Source organism: Tachyglossus aculeatus, chromosome 11 (genome assembly GCF_015852505.1).
Source record: "Tachyglossus aculeatus isolate mTacAcu1 chromosome 11, mTacAcu1.pri, whole genome shotgun sequence".
NCBI lineage: Eukaryota > Metazoa > Chordata > Mammalia > Monotremata > Tachyglossidae > Tachyglossus > Tachyglossus aculeatus.
The window spans coordinates 52,178,162-52,198,112 of record NC_052076.1 but is presented as its reverse complement, the minus strand read 5'-3'; the positions used below and the strand labels follow the sequence as shown (position 1 = coordinate 52,198,112).

The 19,951-nt window shown below is 51.1% G+C and overlaps 1 protein-coding gene across 1 annotated transcript; it reads left to right on the top strand.

Moving 5' to 3' along the window:
* The first annotated feature begins 6,242 nt into the window (after positions 1–6,242).
* Positions 6,243–19,506, top strand: ATXN1L (ataxin 1 like). The gene is given in 4 exon segments (XM_038754013.1): positions 6,243–6,291; positions 15,736–15,803; positions 17,186–18,640; positions 18,642–19,506. Coding segments are annotated over 2 exon segments (2,049 nt in total). The 5' UTR covers positions 6,243–6,291; positions 15,736–15,803; positions 17,186–17,293; the 3' UTR covers positions 19,344–19,506.
* The last annotated feature ends 445 nt before the right edge of the window (positions 19,507–19,951 follow it).

Genomic DNA, 19,951 nt, shown 5'->3' with positions numbered 1-19,951 from the left:
CAATCGTACTTATTGAGCGCTTACTATGTGCAGAGCACTGTACTAAGCGCTTGGGAAGTACAAATTGGCAACATATAGAGACGGTCCCTACCCAACAGTGGGCTCACAGTCTAAAAGGGGAACAAAACCAAACATACTAACAAAACAAAATAAATAGAATAGATGTGTACAAGTAAAATAAATAAATAAATAGAGTAATAAATATGTACAAACATATATACATATATACAGGTGCTGTGGGGAAGGGAAGGAGGTAAGATGGGGGGATGGAGGGGGGACGAGGGGGAGAGGAAGGAAGGGGCTCAGTCTGGGAAGGCCTCCTGGAGGAGGTGAGCTCTCAGCAGGGCCTTGAAGGGAGGAAGAAGATTGATGAGGAAGATTGATGATGATTTAGGGTCTGAAATCCTGCTCTGGCAGTTTTGGTGCCAGATTAGTAAATGATGAACAGGAAATATGGAAGCACCAGTCAGTCCTGTTGGTGACTCAGGATGTAACCGGGCAAATAATACTTTCACCTTTCCTTGCACTTTACCGTCCTCTTAGTCAAATTAAAGGAACCTCTGCACTTGCACCTCCATTTCCTGAGTTGGAGAGAGGAAGGGGCGGTGACCGATTTCAGATTTCCAACAGTTTTATTGTTAGCGCTCAATAACTACCACTGATCGATCACGGGGATATCACCTGGGAACTCAGTCAGTGGTATTTATTGAGCACTTCCTGTGTGCAGAGCACTTGGGAGAGTACAATAGAATTAGTAGAATTAGCAGGCACAGTCTAGAGGGAAAGTAGGCATTAATTCAATCAATCAATCAATCAATCGTATTTATTGAGCGCTTACTATGTGCAGAGCACTGTACTAAGCGCTTGGGAAGTACAAGTTGGCAACGTATAGAGACAGTCCCTACCCAACAGTGGGCTCACAGTCTAAAAGGGGGAGACAGAGAACAGAACCAAACATACCAACAAAATAAAATAAATAGGATAGAAATGTACAAGTAAAATAAATAAATAGAGTAATAAATATGTACAACCATATATACATATATACAGGTGCTGTGGGGAAGGGAAGGAGGTAAGATGGGGGGATGGAGAGGGGGACGAGGGGGAGAGGAAGGAAGGGGCTCAGTCTGGGAAGGCCTCCTGGAGGAGGTGAGCTCTCAGCAAATAAATCATTTATGATGTATAATTTAAAGATATGTACATAAATCTCTAGACTGTGAGCTCGTTGTGGACAGGTATGTGCCTGTTTGTTGTTATGTCGTACTCTCCCAAGCGTTAGTACAGTGCTTTGCACACAGTAAGCGCTCAAGAAATACGATTGAATGAACGAATAAGTGCTGCGAGGAATCTGGAGCAGAGTTCACATTGTCGCTCTTTATTTTTGTATTGTACTTTCCCAAGTGCTTAGTACAGTGCTCTGCACACAATAAGCGCTTAATAAATATGATGGAATAACCAGAGATTTTCACGCAGGGCTGTCACCTTCTCTCCTTTAGCGCCACACATTTTGGCATCACTTCAGACTCCCTAGGAAAAGATAAGCACTTAGTACAGTGCACTGCACACAGCAGGCGCTCAATAAATACGATTGAATGAATGAAAAATGCTGCGAAGAACCTGGAGCAGAGTTCTCATCGTCACTCTTTAGTGTTGTACTTTCCCAAGCGCTTAGTACAGAGATGGAGTGTGGCTTAGTGGAAAGAGCATGGGCTTGGGAGTCAGAAGGTCACGGGTTCTAATCCCAGCACGGCCACTTGTCTGCTGTGTGACCTTGGGCAAGTCACATAACTTCTCTATGCCTCAGTTACCTCATCTGTAAAATGGGGATTAAGACTGTGAGCCCCCCATGGGACAACCTATTCACCTTGTAACCTCCCCAGTGCTTAGAACAGTGCTTTGCACATAGTTAGCACTTAACAGCGTGGCTCGGTGGAAAGAGCCCGGGCTTTGGAGTCAGAGGTCATGGGTTCAAACCCCGGCTCCGCCACTTGCCAGCTGTGTGACTCTGGGCAAGTCACTTCACTTCTCTGGGTCTCAGTTACCTCATCTGGAAAATGGGGATTAAGACTGTGAGCCCCCCTTGGGCCAACCTGATCACCTTGTAACCTCCCCAGCGTTTAGAACAGTGCTTGCACATAGTAAGTGCTTAATAAATGCCATTATTATTATTATTATTATTATTATTCTCTGGGCCTCAGTGACCTCATCTGTAAAATGGGAATGAAGACTGTGAGCCCCCTGTGGGACACCCTGATCACCTTGTTACCTCCCCAGCGGTTAGAACAGTGCTTTGCACATAGTACGCGCTTAACCAATGCCATCATTATTATTATTATTAAAGCAGCGTGGCTCAGTGGAAAGAGCCCGGGCTTTGGAGTCAGAGGTCATGGGTTCAAATCCCAGCTCCGCCACTTGTCTGCTGTGTGACTTTGGGCAAGTCACTTCACTTCTCTGGGCCTCAGTTCCCTCATCTGGAAAATGGGGATGAATACTGTGAGCCCCCCGTGGGACACCCTGATCACCTTGTCACCTCCCCAGCGCTTAGAACAGTGCTTTGCACATAGTAAGCGCTTAATAAATGCCATTATTATTATTATTCTCTGTGCCTCAGTTACCTCATCTGTAAAATGGGGATGAAGACTGTGAGCCCCCTGTGGGACACCCTGGTCACCTTGTCACCTCCCCAGCGGTTAGAACAGTGCTTTGCACATAGTAAGCGCTTAACAAATGCTATTATTATTATTATTATTATTCTCTGGGCCTCAGTGACATCATCTGTAAAATAGGAATGAATTCATTCATTCATTCAATCGTATTTATTGAGCGCTTACTGTGTGCAGAGCACTGGACTAAGCGCTAGGGAAGTACAAGTTGGCAACATATAGAGATGATCACCTTGTTACCTCCCCAGCATTTAGAACAGTGCTTTGCACATAGTAAGCGCTTAATAAATGCCATCATCATCATCCTTGGCTCCTCCATATGTCTGCTGTGTGACCTTGGGCAAGTCACTTCACTTCTCTGCACCTCAGTGACCTCATCTGTCAAATGGGGATTCATCATCATCATCAATCCTATTTATTGAGTGCTTGAATTGAGGAACTGGAGATTCCTCAATTCAAGTCAATTTTTGAGGGATTGACGGTGAGCCCCCCGTGGGACACCCTGATCACCTTGTCGCCTCCCCAGCGTTTAGAACAGTGCTTTGCACGTAGTAAGCGCTTACTAAATGCCATCATCATCATCCTTGGCTCCTCCATATGTCTGCTGTGTGACCCTGGGCAAGTCACTTCACTTCTCTGCGCCTCAGTGACCTCATCTGTAATATGGGGATGAAGAGTGTGAGCCCCCCATGGGACAATCTGATCACCTTGTCACCTCCCCAGCGCTTAGAACAGTGCTTCGCACGTAGTAAGCGCTTAATAAATGCCATCATCATCATCCTTGGCTCCTCCATATGTCTGCTGTGCGACCTTGGGTAAGTCACTTCATTTCCCTGCGCCTCAGTGACCTCATTTGTAATATGGGGATGAAGACTGTGAGCCCCCCGTGGGACAATCTGATCACCTTGTCCCCTCCCCAGCGCTTAGAACAGTGCTTTGCACGTAGTAAGCTTTTAATAAATGCCATCATCATCATCCTTGGCTCCTCCATATGTCTGCTGTGCGACCTTGGGCAAGTCACTTCACTTCTCTGCGCCTCAGTTACCTCATCTGTCAAATGGGGATTCATCATCATCATCATCAATCGTATTTATTAAGCGCTTGAATTGAGGAACTGGAGATTCCTCAATTCAAGTCAATTTTTTGAGGGATTGACGGTGAGCCCCCCGTGGGACAATCTGATCACCTTGTCGCCTCCCCAGCGCTTAGAACAGTGCTTTGCACGTAGTAAGCGCTTAATAAATGCCATCATCATCATCCTTGGCTCCTCCATATGTCTGCTGTGTGACCTTGGGTAAGTCACTTCACTTCTCCGCGCCTCAGTGACCTCATCTGTAATATGGGGATGAAGAGTGTGAGCCCCCCGTGGGACAATCTGATCACCTTGTCCCCTCCCCAGCGCTTAGAACAGTGCTTTGCACGTAGTAAGCTTTTAATAAATGCCATCATCATCATCCTTGGCTCCTCCATATGTCTGCTGTGCGACCTTGGGCAAGTCACTTCACTTCTCTGCGCCTCAGTTACCTCATCTGTCAAATGGGGATTCATCATCATCATCATCAATCGTATTTATTGAGCGCTTGAATCGAGGAACTGGAGATTCCTCAATTCAAGTCAATTTTTTGAGGGATTGACGGTGAGCCCCCCGTGGGACAATCTGATCACCTTGTCGCCTCCCCAGCGCTTAGAACAGTGCTTCGCACGTAGTAAGCGCTTAATAAATGCCATCATAATCATCCTATGTTCCTTCATATGTCTGCTGTGCGACCTTGGGCAACTCACTTCACTTCTCTGCGCCTCAGTGACCTCATCTGTAATATGGGGATGAAGAGTGTGAGCCCCCTGTGGGACAACCTGATCCCTTGTCGCCTCCCCAGCGCTTAGAACAGTGCTTTGCACGTAGTAAGCGCTTAATAAACGCCATCACCATCATCATCATCCTTGGCTCCTCCATAGGTCTGCTGTGCGACCTTGGGCAAGTCACTTCACTTCTCTGCGCCTCAGTGACCTCATCTGTAATATGGGGATTCATCATCATCATCATCATCATCATCATCATCAATCGTATTTATTGAGCGCTTGAACCGAGGAACTGGAGATTCCTCAATTCAAGTCAATTTTTTGAGGGATTGACTGTGAGCCCCCCGTGGGACAACCTGATCACCTTGTCCCCTTCCCAGCGCTAAGAACAGTGCTTCGCACGTAGTAAGCGCTTAATAAATGCCATCATCATCATCCTTGGCTCCTCCATATGTCTGCTGTGTGACCTTGGGCAAGTCACTTCACTTCTCCGCGCCTCAGTGACCTCATCTGTAATATGGGGATGAAGAGTGTGAGCCCCCCGTGGGACAACCTGATCACCTTGTCCCCTCCCCAGCGCTAAGAACAGTGCTTCGCATGTAGTAAGCGCTTAATAAATGCCATCATCATCATCCTTGGCTCCTCCATAGGTCTGCTGTGTGACCCTGGGCAAGTCACTTCACTTCTCTGCGCCTCAGTGACCTCATCTGTAATATGGGGATGAAGAGTGTGAGCCCCCCGTGGGACAGCCTGATCACCTTGTCACCTCCCCAGGGTTTAGAACAGTGCTTTGCACATAGTAAGCGCTTAATAAATGCCATCATCATCATCCTTGGCTCCTCCATATGTCTGCTGTGTGACCTTGGGCAAGTCACTTCACTTCTCTGCGCCTCAGTGACCTCATCTGTAATATGGGGATTCATCATCATCATCATCAATCGTATTTATTGAGCGATTGAATTGAGGAACTGGAGATTCCTCAATTCAAGTCAATTTTTCGAGGGATTGACGGTGAGCCCCCCGTGGGACAATCTGATCACCTTGTCACCTCCCCAGCGCTTAGAACAGTGCTTTGCGCATAGTAAGCGCTTAATAAATGCCATCATCATCATCCTTGGCTCCTCCATATGTCTGCTGTGTGACCTTGGGCAAGTCACTTCACTTCTCCGCGCCTCAGTGACCTCATCTGTAATATGGGGATGAAGACTGTGAGCCCCCCGTGGGACAATCTGATCACCTTGTCCCCTCCCCAGCGCTTAGAACAGTGCTTTGCACGTAGTAAGCTTTTAATAAATGCCATCATCATCATCCTTGGCTCCTCCATATGTCTGCTGTGCGACCTTGGGCAAGTCACTTCACTTCTCTGGGCCTCAGTGACCTCATCTGTAATATGGGGATGAAGAGTGTGAGCCCCCCGTGGGACAACCTGGTCACCTTGTCCCCTCCCCAGCGCTTAGAACAGTGCTTTGCGCATAGTAAGCGCTTAATAAATGCTGTTATTATTGTTATCATCCTTATGAATCCGATGGAATGAATGAATGAGGGATTACCTCAGGGGGGGCGCCGGGGCGGGGCCGCCGCTTCCCCGACTGCGCAGGCGCGGCGCCCTCCCTCAGTCCCCCAGCGCCGCCCGCCGTCCCGTGACGTCATCGGGGCGCGCCGGCGTCGGGGCGGCGCGCGGTGACGGCATCTCCGCGCGCCGGGCGGGGGGCGCTGGCTGCGGGGCGGTGCTCCGGGGATGGCGGCGGAGGCGGCGGAAGGAGGAGGAGGAGGAGGACTGGCGGCGGCGGCGGGAGGAGGGAGCCGGGGAGCGCCGTGAGATGGGCCGGTGAGTTCCGACGTCCGCCCCCATGAGGCCCCCCCCCCCCGTGGGGAGGCGGACCGGCCGCCCCCGCGCTGACCCCCACTCTGAGGAGAAGGGGGAGCCTTGAAACCCTCCTTCTCCTCAGCCGCCGCCTCCTCCTCCTCAGCCTCCCCCTTCTTCACATTTTATCAATCAATCAATCAATCGTATTGATTGAGCGCTTACTGTGCGCAGAGCACTGGACTAAGCGCTTGGGAAGGACAAGTTGGCAACATACAGAGACGGTCCCTACCCAACAGTGGGCTCACAGTCTAAAAGGGGGAGACAGGGGACAGAACCAAACATGCTAACAAAATAAAATAAATAGAATAGATATGTACAAGTAAAATAAATAAATAGAGTAATAAATATGTACAAACATATATACAGGCGCTGTGGGGAAGGGAAGGAGGTAAGATGGGGGATGGAGAGGGGGACGAGGGGGAGAGGAAGGAAGGGGCTCAGTGTGGGAAGGCCTCCTGGAGGAGGTGAGCTCTCAGCAGGGCCTTGAAGGGAGGAAGAGAGCTAGCTTGGCGGAGGGGCAGAGGGAGGGCATTCCAGGCCCGGGGGATTTTATCTTCTTAATATAATAATAATAATAATGGCATTTATTAAGCACTTACTACGTGCCAAGCACCGTTCTAAGCGCTGGGGTAGATACAGGGTAATCCAGTTGAGAAGCAGCGTGGCTCAGTGGAAAGAGCCCGGGCTTTGGAGTCAGAGGTCATGGGTTCAAGTCCCGGCTCTGCCAATTGTCAGCTGGGTGACTTTGGGCAAGTCACGTCACTTCTCTGGGCCTCAGTTCCCTCATCTGGAAAATGGGGATGAAGACTGGGAGCCCCCCGTGGGACAACCTGATCACCTTGTAAACTCCCCAGCGCTTAGAACAGGGCTTTCCACATAGTAAGCGCTTAACAAACGCCGGTTATTATTACAGGGTAATCCAGTTGAGAAGCAGCGTGGCTCAGTGGAAAGAGCCCGGGCTTTGGAGTCAGAGGTCATGGGTTCAAATGCTGGTCCGCCAATTGTCAGCTGGGTGACTTTGGGCAAGTCACTTCACTTCTCTGGGCCTCAGTTCCCTCGCCTGGAAAATGGGGATTAAGACTGTGAGCCCCCTGTGGGACAACCTGATCACCTTGTATCCTCCCCGGCGCTTAGAACAGTGCTTTGCACATAGTAAGCACTTAACAAATGCCAATTATTGTTATTATTGCAGGGTAATCAAGTTGAGAAGCAGCGTGGCTCTGTGGGAAGAGCCCGGGCTTTGGAGTCAGAGGTCATGGGTTCAAATGCTGGTCCGCCAATTGTCAGCTGGGTGACTTTGGGCAAGTCACTTCACTTCTCTGGGCCTCAGTTCCCTCACCTGGAAAATGGGGATTAAGACTGTGAGCCCCCTGTGGGACAACCTGATCACCTTGTATCCTCCCCGGCGCTTAGAACAGTGCTTTGCACATAGTAAGCACTTAACAAATGCCAATTATTGTTATTATTGCAGGGTAATCAAGTTGAGAAGCAGCGTGGCTCTGTGGGAAGAGCCCGGGCTTTGGAGTCAGAGGTCATGGGTTCAAATCCCTGCTCCACCAATTGTCAACTGGGTGACTTTGGGCAAATCACTTCACTTCTCTGGGCCCCAGTTACCTCATCTGGAAAACGGGGATTAGGACTGTGAGCCCCCACCGTGGGACAACCTGATCACCTTGTAATCTCCCCAGCGCTTAGAACAGTGCTTGGCACATAGTAAGCGCTTAATAAATGTCATCATCATTATTATTATTATTATTATAAGTTGTCCCCCAGGGTGACTCACAGTCAATCCCCATTTTACAGATAAGGGAACTGATAGGTTCTGTTTTGTGTTGGGCAAATCACTTAACTTCTAGATGTTGCCAACTTGTACTTCCCAAGTGCTTAGTACAGTGCTCTGCACACAGTAAGCACTCAATAAAAACAATTGATTGATTGACTAACTTCTCAGAGCCTCAGTTCCGTCATCTCTAAAATGGGGATGATGGCTGTGAGCACCACGGGGGACAACCTGATCACCTTGTATCCCCCCCAGTGCTTAGAACAGTGCTTGGCACATAGTAAGCGCTTAAGAAATGCCATCATCGTCATTATTATTAGTATTATTATTGTCTGTCTCCCCCTTCTAGCCTGTGAGCCCGCTGTTGGGTAGGGACCGTCTCTAGATGTTGCCGACTTGGACTTCCCCAGCATTTAGTACAGTGTTCTGCACACAGGAGGTGCTCAATAAATACGATTGAATGAATATGAATTTAACAAATGCTGTCATTATCAGGCGACACCCCATTAAGGACGCCTGCCCCCCCTTCTAGACTGTGAGCCCGCTGTTGGGTAAGGACCGTCTCTAGATGTTGCCAGCTTATCCTTCCCAAGCGTTTAGTCCAGTGCTCTGCACACAGGAAGCGCTCAATAAATATGAATGATTGAAGGAATGACTGACTGAATGAATTGTCCTTCCCAAGCGCTTAGTCCAGCGCTCTGCACACAGTCAGCACTCAATAAATACGATTGAATGAATGAATGAACTTGTTCTTCCCAAGCGCTTAGTCCAGCGCTCTGCACACAGCACTCAATAAATACGATTGAATGAATGAATTTGTCCTTCCCAAGCGCTTAGTCCAGTGCTCAGCACACAGTAAGCACTCAATAAATACGATAGAATGAATGAATGAATGAACTTGTCCTTCCCAAGCGCTTAGTCCAGTGCTCTGCACACAGTAAGCGCTCAGTCAATACGATTGAATGAATGAATGAAGTTGGACTTCCCAAGCGCTTAGTCCAGTGCTCTACACACAGTCAGTGCTCAATAAATACGATGGAATAAATGAATGAATGAACTTGTCCTTCCCAAGCGCTTAATCCAGTGCTCTGCACACAGTAAGCTCTCAGGAAGTACGATTGAATGGATGAATGACTGAATGAATGACTGAATAAATTGTATTTCCCAAGCGCTTAGTCCAGCGCTCTGTGCGCAGTAAACGCTCAATAAATACGATTGAATGAAGGAATGAATGAACTTGGACTTCCCAAGCGCTTAATCCAGTGCTCTGCCCACAGTAAGTGCTCAATAAATACGGTTGAACGAATGAATTAAAGACACCCCCCCCGCCCCCCCACCTGGACACATTCATTCATTCCGTTGGATTTATTGAGCACTGACTGTGGGCAGAGCACTGCACTAAGCGCTTGGACAGTACAATTCATTCATTCATTCCATCATATTGATTGAGCGCCAACCGTGCAAAGCACTGGTCTGTGTGTGCAGAGCACTGGGCTGAGCACTTGGAAAGGACCATTCGTTCATTCAGTTGTATTGATTGAGCGCTGACTGTGGGCAGAGCACTGGACTAAGCGCCTGGGAAGTACAATTCATTCATTCATTCATTCAGTCGGATTTATTGAGCGCCGACTGTGGGTAGAGCACTGGACTCAGTGCCTGGGAAGGGCAATTCATTCGTTCATTGTTGGATTTATTGAGTGCCGACTGTGCAGAGCACTGGGCTAAGCGCTTGGGAAGGACCATTCGTTCATTCACTCGTATTGAGTGCGTACTCTGTGCAGAGCACTGGGAGAAGCTCTTGGAAAGGACCATTCGTTCATTCAATCGTATTGACTGAATGCTTACTGTGTGGAGAGCACTGGACTAAGCACTTGGCATGGACAGTTCGTTCAGTCGTATTTATTGAGCGCCGACTGTGCCGAGCACTGGGCTAAACGCTTGGAAAGGACCATTCGTTCATTCAGTCGTATTGATTGAGCACTGACTGTGGGCAGAGCACTGCACTAAGCGCTTGGGAAGGACAATTCATTCTTTCATTCAGTCGGATTTACTGAGCGCCGACTGTGTGCAGAGCACTGGGCTAAGCGCTTGGAAAGGACCATTTGTTCATTCAGTCGGATTGATTGAGCGCTTACTGTGTGCAGAGCACTGGACTAAGCACTTGGGCAGGGCAATTCATTCAGCTGTATTTATTGAGCACTGACTGTGTGCAGAGCACTGGGCTAAATGCTTGGAAAGGACCATTCGTTCATTCAGTAGTATTGATTGAGCGCTTAGTGTGTGCAGAGCACTGGACTGAGCGCTTGGGAACGACAATTCATTCAACCGTATTTATTGAGCACCGACTGTGTGCAGAGCACTGGGCCAAACGCTTGGAAAGGACCATTTGTTCAGTTGTATTGATTGAGCACTTACTGTGTGCAGAGCACTGGACTAAGCGCTTGGGAGTGTGCAGAGCACTGGGCTGAGCTCTTGGAAAGGACCATTCATTCATTGTCGTATTGATTGAGCGCTTACTGTGTGCAGAGCACGGGACTAAGCGCTTGGGAAGGACAATTCATTCGTTCATTCAGTCAGATTTATTGAGCGCCGACTGTGTGCAGAGCACTGGGCTAATCGCTTGGAAAGGACCATCCGTTCATTCAATTGTACTGAGTGCTTACTGTGGGCAGAGCACTGGACTAAGCGCTTGGAAAGTACAATTCATTCCTTCAATCGTATGTATTGAGCACTTGCTGTGGGCAGAGCACTGGACTAAGCGCTTCGAAAGGACAATTCATTCAATCGTATTTATTGAGCGCTGACTGTGGGCAGGACACTGGACTAGGCGCTTGGAAAGTACAATTCAGTCATTCCTTTAATTGTATTTATTGAGCACTTACTGTGGGCAGAGCACTGGACTACTAAGCGCTTGGGTGACGTCAATTCATTCAGTCGTATTTATTGAGTACTGACTGTGGGCAGAGCACTGGACTAAGCGCTTGGGAAGGACAATTCATTCGTTCGTTCAGTTGTATTTATTGAGTGCCGACTGTGTGCAGAGCACTGGGCCAAGCGCTTGGAAAGGACCATCCGTTCATTCAGTTGTATTGAGCGCTTACTGTGGGCAGAGCACTCGACTAAACGCTTGGAAAGTACAATTCATTCCTTCAATCGTATTTATTGAGCACCCACTGTGGGCAGAGCACTGGACTAAGCGCTTGGAAAGTACAATTCATTCATTCCTTTTATCGTATTAATTGAGCGCTTACTGTGGGCAGAGCACTGGACTAAGTGCTTGGAAGAGGTCAATACATTGTCGTATTTATTGAGCGCTGACTGTGGGCAGAGCACTGGACTAAACGCTTTGAAAGTACAATTCATTCATTCTTTCAATCGTATTTATTGAGTGCTTTCTGTGGGCAGAGCACTGGACTAAGTGCTCGGGAAGGACAATTCATTCGATCTTATTGAGCGCTTACTGTGGGCAGAGCACTGGACTAAGCGCTTTGAAAGTCCAATTCAGTCATTCATTCAGTCGTATTTATTGAACGCTGACTGGGCAGTGCACTAGACTAAGCGCTTTGAAATGTCAATTCATTAGTTCATTCAATCTTATTGAGCGCTTACTGTGGGCAGAGCAGTGGACTAAGCGCTTTGAAAGTCCAATTCAATCATTCATTCAGGTGTACTTATTGAGCGCTGACTGGGCAGAGCACTGGACTGAGCGCTTTGAAACGACAATTCATTTGTTCATTTAGTTGTGTTGAGTGCTTACTGTGGGCAGAGCACTGGACTAAGCGCTTCAAAAGGACAATTCATTCGTTCATTCAGTCGTGTTGAGCGCTTACTGTGGGCAGAGCACTGGACTAAGCGCTTTGGAGAGGTCAGTTCATTCAGTCGTATTGAGAGCTGACTGTGGGCAGAGCACTGGACTGAACGCTTTGGAAGTACAATTCATTCATTCTTTCAATCGTATTTATTGAGTGCTTTCTGTGGGCAGAGCACTGGACTAAGTGCTCGGGAAGGACAATTCATTCGATCTTATTGAGCGCTTACTGTGGGCAGAGCACTGGACTAAGCGCTTTGAAAGTCCAGTTCAATCATTCATTCAGTCGTATTTATTGAGCACTGACTGGGCAGAGCACTGGACTAAGCGCTTTGAAATGTCAATTCATTAGTTCATTCAGGCGTGTTGAGCGCTTACTGTGGGCAGAGCACTGGACTAAGCACTTTGAAAGTCCAATTCAATCATTCATTCAGTCGTACTTATTGAGCGCTGACTGGGCAGAGCACTGGACTGAGCGCTTTGAAAGGACAATTCATTCGTTCATTCAGTCGTGTTGAGCTCTTACTGTGGGCAGAGCACTGGACTAAGCGCTTCAAAAGGACAATTCATTCGTTCATTCAGTCGTGTTGAGCGCTTACTGTGGGCAGAGCACTGGACTAAGCGCTTGGGAGAGGTCAGTTCATTCAATCGTATTGAGCGCTGACTGTGGGCAGAGCACTGGACTGAACGCTTTGAAAGTACAATTCATTCATTCTTTCAATCGTATTTATTGAGTGCTTTCTGTGGGCAGAGCACTGGACTAAGCGCTTCGAAAGGACAATTCATTCGTTCATTTAGTTGTGTTGAGCGCTTACCGTGGGCAGAGCACTGGACTAAGTGCTTCAAAAGGACAATTCATTCATTCAGTCATGTTGAGCGCTTACTGTGGGCAGAGCACTGGACTAAGCGCTTCGAAAGGACAATTCATTCGTTCATTCAGTCGTGTTGAGCGCTTACTGTGGGCAGAGCACTGGACTAAGCGCTTGGGAGAGGTCAGTTCATTCGGTCGTATTGAGCGCTGACTGTGGGCAGAGCACTGGACTGAACTCTTTGATAGTACAATTCATTCATTCTTTCAATCATATTTATTGAGTGCTTTCTGTGGGCAGAGCACTGGACTAAGCGCTTCGAAAGGACAATTCATTCGTTCATTTAGTTGTGTTGAGCGCTTACCGTGGGCAGAGCACTGGACTAAGTGCTTCAAAAGGACAATTCATTCAGTCATGTTGAGCGCTTACTGTGGGCAGAGCACTGGACTAAGCGCTTTGAAAGGACAACTCATTTGTTCATTCAGTCATGTTGAGCGCTTACTGTGGGCAGAGCACTGGACTAAGTGCTTCAAAAGGACAATTCATTCATTCAGTCATGTTGAGCGCTTACTGTGGGCAGAGCACTGGACTAAGCGCTTCGAAAGGACAACTCATTTGTTCATTCAGTCATGTTGAGCGCTTACTGTGGGCAGAGCACTGGACTAAGCGCTTCGAAAGGACAATTCATTTGTTCATTCAGTCATGTTGAGCGCTTACTGTGGGCAGAGCACTGGACTAAGCGCTTTGAAAGTCCAATTCATTCAGTCGTATTTCTTGAGTGCTTTCTGTGGGCGTAGCACTGGACTAAGCGCTTGGAAAGCCCAATTCGGCAACAGATAGAGACAGTCCCCACCCAACAACGGGCTCGCAGTCTAGAAGGGGGGAGACAGGCAACAAAACAGAACAAGTAAACAGGCATCAATGCCATCAAAATAGAGAAATAGAATTATAGGTGCATACACATCATTAATAAAATAAATAGAATAATGCATATGCACCAGTGCTGTGGGGCGGAGAGGGGGCTATTCATTCAGTCGTATTGAGCGCTTACTGTGTGCAGAGCACTGTACTAAGTGCTTGGAAAGTAGAATTCGGCAACAGGTAGAGACAATCCCTACCCAACAACAGACTCACAGTCTAGAAGGGGGAAACAGACAGCAAAACAAGTAGGAAGGCGTCAGTAGCCCAGGAATCTTTCCCTCCCGTGTCTCCGGGATGTGGGACCTTTGGAGACGGGGAGAGATCGTGAAGCTATCCCTTCGAGTAGTCATTTCGTAGGTATTTGTTGCCCGATCTCTTTTTTCACCACCCATTCTTCGTTTGCCTTGGCCCGGGCTTAAATGGGAACGAAATATTAATTTTCATCAAGTGATGGTCCTGGCTAATTAGTGGTTCTGCAGAGCTTTCTTCTCGAATGAGTTCAGGGCGGGAAGGGAGCAGCTTCTCCCTGCACTAAAGAACCTTTGTCTAGGGTGCCGAGGAACGATTCCTCCAGAATCTATTCTGAAGAATCGTGCGGGTATCTGGTACCAAGAAAAAACGCATTACCTGTTACTCTTGCTCTGGATTTTGTGTCCCCTCATTCCCTCTCTACATTGCATTCCTATTCCTACCCTATCCCAAGACTGATATAACTTTATTCTGTGGAGTTGAGAGTGTGGACAATCTTGTTGAAATGGTATCTCGCTATTAAAGCCAAATTGAACGGTTTTGAAACTGTTTGGGGTCTAGAAGGGAATATGATTTTTCTTTCCTACTGTAATATTGGGTTTCTGTAACTGTGGCCTGGAATTGTCCTTGGATACGCCTCAGCTTGCCGCCGTCTTCTATATTATACCCTAAGCCTTCTGTTCCCAGGACTGTATAGTTGGTAGCCCTGACTTGCAATATCTTAGTGATTATCCCCCTTTCCTACAAGATTTAACTGCGCTGGGTTTAGTAATAACCGTGGTATGTACTAATTGTGGGGTACCCACATGGGGCTCACAGGAAGGGAAAACATTTTACAGTAAGGAAAGCATAAGGAAACTGAGGCACAGAGAATTTAAGTGACTTGTCCACAGTCACACAGCACGCCAGTGGCAGAGCTGTGAGTAGAACTCAAGTCTCTTGACTCCCGGGCCTGTGCTCTTCCACTGACCACGCTGTCAGCAGAAACCTCACACACTCTGCTTGAGTACTCCTGTTGTGATGGCATTTGGGGCATATAGGGGCTAGTGTCCATTTCTGTCAGAAAGCTGTCATTTATTATTTCTTCTTGTCCTTTTCTGTTCCAGAAACAATGGTAGTTTCTGTGCCCCAACTTCTCCCTCATTAAAACGCCCCCCTCCAAACTTTGCTTTCATCACCTGTGGTCAAAGGCGAGGTCGTATGAAACAGAGCCCTTTTGGCCTGTGTTTTTGTGTATGTGCCATGATTTTCCCATTTGTGGATACAGCTGCAAAGGAGGGTTAAATACGTGTGTAATCACAGGATAGGCAACATTAGACGGTCATAGATCAAGGAATGTACTATTAGGGGAGGGAAAAGTCTGAGCGAGAGATTCTTCCTAAGAATATGCCTCACCAACAACTAACAGGAAAGAGCTGGGGTGTTTCTCTGATTTGACAACTACCCTTCTGTGTACTTTGTAGTAATTCTAGAGGTATTTAAGTGCTTGCTACTATTATAATGGTAGTTATAATTTGCTATGTGCCAATACCGGCACTAAGCGCTGGGGTTTACGTAATACAGGCAGCCGGGACCTAATTCCGGCCCATCGCGGGGCTCACAGTCTGAGGAGAGAGAGAACAGGTAGTTTATCCCCATTTTACGGAAGAGGAAACAGAGGCACGGAGAAGTCAAGTGACTTTCTTCTTTGTAGAGAGCTTGAATTGAACGTGTTACGGTAGAGAAATGGACAAGGACGGGGACCTTTTGCAAACATTACTGCTTTTGGCCCTGTCCGGTGGCTCTGGGGAGGGTTGGGGTGAAACTGCCGTCTCACTCATCTCCTGTTCTCTTTCCAGACTATCAGGTCAGCCGGGAGGAAACTGTTTCAAATTACAACTCCCCAGGAGCCCCACGAAGAATTCAGGTAACAAAGCCATCTCGTTAGATTCCTTGGTGAAGAGCAGCCCTGGGGTTTGTGTGGAAAAAGTGAGCAGCACTTGGTACAGCTAATGGGGGAATGTCTTCATCTTCCAAGAATATCTCCCGAGAGCTGAAAGCCGGTTGGAAGGTGAGAGCAGTGAGTTTCGTAAGGAGAAAGGCTTTAAAGCTTAAGATGCTCTTGACAGCGGTTAAGAATGCTGGAGAGAGTTGACAGAGGAAAGATAGAGGAAGGGATCCTTTTTCTAGGAATTGTCCAGGCCCAAAGAAAAGGAAAAGTGGGACCGTATTGTGGTACACGGTCAGGCTTTTAGGAAGTGGGTGGACAGCGATCAATTTGAGAATTTAAGGAAAAGTACCCATTTGCAAGGCCGTGAGGAAATGGGAAAGAGAATCAAGAGGATGAGGCCTCGCAAAGCAGAGAGGAGGAAGTAAGAGCAGTCCAGGTGGGAGAAAAGAAGCCATTTCTTCTCCCTAACCTGAGAAATAACGAGTGAGCATTAGCACAGAGGGCAAAAAGATTGTGGAGAAGAAAAACCAACCGCAGCTTGTAGAGCGCTGAGGAGAAGGGAGATTGGATTGGTGCACAGAACCAAGCTGAAGATAAGCAGAAGGCAGAGTAAGAGAGATGAGCGCTGGAGACTCGGGAGTAGAAGGGAAGAGTGTGACAGAGCCAGAAGGAAAAAAACCCCTCAGAAGTCGGGAGTCCCGGGGTCTCAAGAGAGACTGCCAAGATGGTGTGGCTGAGAAAGGAGGAGAGAAAATTCAGCCGTGGTGGGGGTGGAGCGTTGGAGTAGGTGAGATCATAGAATAGGGCAGGAGAGAGGAAGTGGTGATGAGATCATGGAGTTGAAGATGAGAGGGAGATGGATGACAGATTAGCCAAGCCCGGAGAAACCAAGAAACTTAAGGAGATAGGGTCAGTACCCCGGACTGTGCATCTTTACTGAAGGGGAAGCAGGGAGGAGTGAGCAATCAAGGCCAGGGCATCTTCAGATGGGATTAACCTTGAATCTGTTTCCCTCCCGCTAGCGGTGCAGAGCCCTAGAGCTGTTTATTCATCATCATCACCACCTTCATCTGCATCATCTAATGCAGTTCTTTCACCTCTGTGTCAGGTGCCCGGTTTCCCCTAATGTCCAGCCCCAAATGGGGGTGAAAGGGAGCCACACCTGGAACCATTTGGGTCCACCTGGCTTTCTTTTGTCCTGCCTCGTCATCCCCAACGTCCCCCCCCCCTTCCTTTCCGCGCCCCGCCCCGGCCGTTTCCCCGTACCCATTCAGCTTGTCTGAATGTGGAAGCCTTCCCCGTGCCCACCGACCCTCGCCCAGGTCATTCCTCTCTGCCTCTGGTTTGTTTCCTACCAGATGAGGGGGTCCCGCCCAACCGAGGAAAGGAAGCCCCGGAGGAGCCCCTTCTGATGTCCCCCGGAGCAGGTCGACCCCCTCTGGGCTCTGGGTACCCCACAGAGCAATATGAAACCCGTTCATGAGAGGAGTCAGGAATGCCTTCCACCAAAGAAACGAGATCTCCCCGTAACCAGCGAGGACATGGGGAGGACCGCCAGCTGCTCGACCAACCACGCCCCCGTCAGCGACCCTCCTGACTGGGCCGGAGGGGTAGTGGTGACCGGGCAGGGCCAGGCGGGAGCGAGGCCCGGCTCGAGCTGCGATGGGGCCGAGGCCGTCGCGGGCCTGACGGTGGACCAGTACGGCATGCTGTATAAAGTGGCCGTGCCCCCGGCCTCTTTTTCTCCGAGCGGCCTCCATTCCGTGGTGAATATGAGCCCCCTCCCCCCGGCCTTTAATGTAGCATCCTCGTTGATTCAGCATCCGGGAATCCACTACCCTCCCATCCACTATGCCCAGCTCCCCCCGACGTCCCTGCAGTTCATCGGGTCACCTTACGCCCTGCCCTATGCCGTGCCCCCCAGTTTCATGCCCAGCCCCCTCCTCTCCCCTTCCGCCAACCTCACGACCTCTCACGTTCCTCACTTCGTGCCATACGCCTCCCTTCTGCCGGAAGGAGCCACCCCCCCTCCCCCGGCCCCTTCCCCGGCTCACCCCTTCAACAAGGTCCCCTCCGGCACCCCGCCCCCGGGCCAGCTGCAGCTCCAGCACCACCCCGGCTCCCAGCCGGTGGATCTGACGCCGGGCCGGATGCCCGTGTACTACCAGATGTCTCGGCTCCCCGCGGGGTACGCCGCGCACGAGGCCGCCCCGCCGGGAGAAACTCCAGATCCCTCCCCGCGGGAGGGCCAGCCCGCTCTGGACGCGGCCTCGGCCAACGGAGGTCAGAGGCAGCCGGAGAGGAACCCGGTGAGGCGGGCGGCCGAGCCGGGGGCCGACGCCCGGGGCCTCGGGGCGGCGGCGGCGGCGGCGGAAGGCGCGGCGGACGGGCCCTCGTTTTCGGGGCCCCGGACTCCTCGGCTCGAGGCGGCGGTGCCGGCTCACCGAGGCACCCCGGACACCGACCTGGAGGTCCAGAGGGTGGTCGGTGCGTTAGCTTCTCAGGACCGTCGGCTGGCCTCGGCTCAGAGGAGGGACCAGCCCAGCCCCCTCAACCTGTCCCATCACATTTCCGACCATCACGGGGAGGCGAGAGGCGCGGCCCGGGGCCCGCACACGCCGCCCCAGGGGCCGGCGAAACACAGACCTCCTCCGCCCAGAGCAGTGGCGCTAGCCAACGGCAACCCGGTGCCCGTCGGGGCCGCCCGGAGCTCGTCGCCCCCGGGGCCGGAGAGCCCGGCGCCGCGCAGCTGGGCCGCGCGGGCCCGGGCCGCCGGGCCGGAGGAGGACCCGGCCCCGCCGCCCGCCGCCACCCGCGTCCCATTTGCCTTCGCACTTCATGAAAGGTGCCATCATCCAGCTGGCCACCGGAGAGCTGAAGCGGGTGGAGGAACTGCAGACCCAGGACTTCGTCCGCAGCGCCGAGGCGAGCGGGGGCTTGAAGATCGACTCCAGCACGGTGGTGGACATCCAGGAGAGCCAGTGGCCCGGCTTCGTCACGCTGCATTTTGTGGTCGGGGAGCAGCAGAGCCGAGTGAGCATCGACGTGCCCCCGGAGCACCCCTTCTTCGTCTACGGCCAGGGCTGGTCCTCCTGCAGCCCCGGGCGGACCGCGCGGCTCTTCTCTCTGCCCTGCCACCGGCTGCAGGTGGGCGACGTCTGCATCTCCATCAGTTTACAGAGTTTGAACGGTAACCCCGTTCCTCAGGCCGGCCGCTCTTCCCCGGGACAGCCGGGTCCTGCCCGAGAGAGGCCTGAGAGGACGGTCTTGGGAGCCAGAGAGCCATGTGACAGTGACAGGAAGTGCCAGCCGCCGGGAGACGGGGCGGGAGCCCCGAGCGGCCCCGCCGCCGACCTCTCCCGGCCCGAGCAGGGCGCTCAGCCCTGCTGGCCGGCCCCGGGCTTCCAAAGATACAGCGCACAGGGGGAGGAGGCCCGGGCCGCTCTGCTCCGCCCCTCCTTCATTCCGCAGGAGGTGAAGCTGTCGATCGAAGGCCGTTCCAACGCGGGAAAGTGATCGGCGGTCCGTCCCCCCCGCCAAGGCCCGCGAACGTGGCTGTGGCCCGTGGGCGGTCCTCACCGTGAGCAGGTGGAGAATTTGCACACGTGGAGCGGTGGGTCGGCCGGGGGAGTCCGCTCCCCTGGCCGAGGGAGTGGGGATGGGGTGGCGAGGGAGGAACGCCAGGCTCTCCCCGCGGGGTCCCTTGCTCGGGGCGAGGGGGCGGGCGGCTGTGCGGGGGAGCCTCCGGAGAGGCTGCTGGGGACGGAGGCCGCAGATCCGGGAGGGGAGGGGATGCGAAGCATTCCAAATGCCGGGGTTCTCCTACCGTGCCCACCTCCCTCCGCCCCGCCCCGCCCCCACGGCTCCTGCCAGGGGAGGGGCCCAGCGGGTGGAGGAGGGAGGGAGGAAGGGGACAAAGAGCCAAAAACTATGATCCGCAGCTTATAGTAGCAGTCTAACTGTCCGAAGTCTTCTCCTTTCTCTTTTGCGGGCGGGGGGGGGGGGGGGGGGGGGGGGGCGGGGCCGCTGTCGGAAATAAGGGGTCCCCACCGTAGGGCCTTTCTTTTGAGAGATGTGCACTTTAAAAGGTCATTTGGTTACGGTCGGAGGTCTCGGGGTTTGTC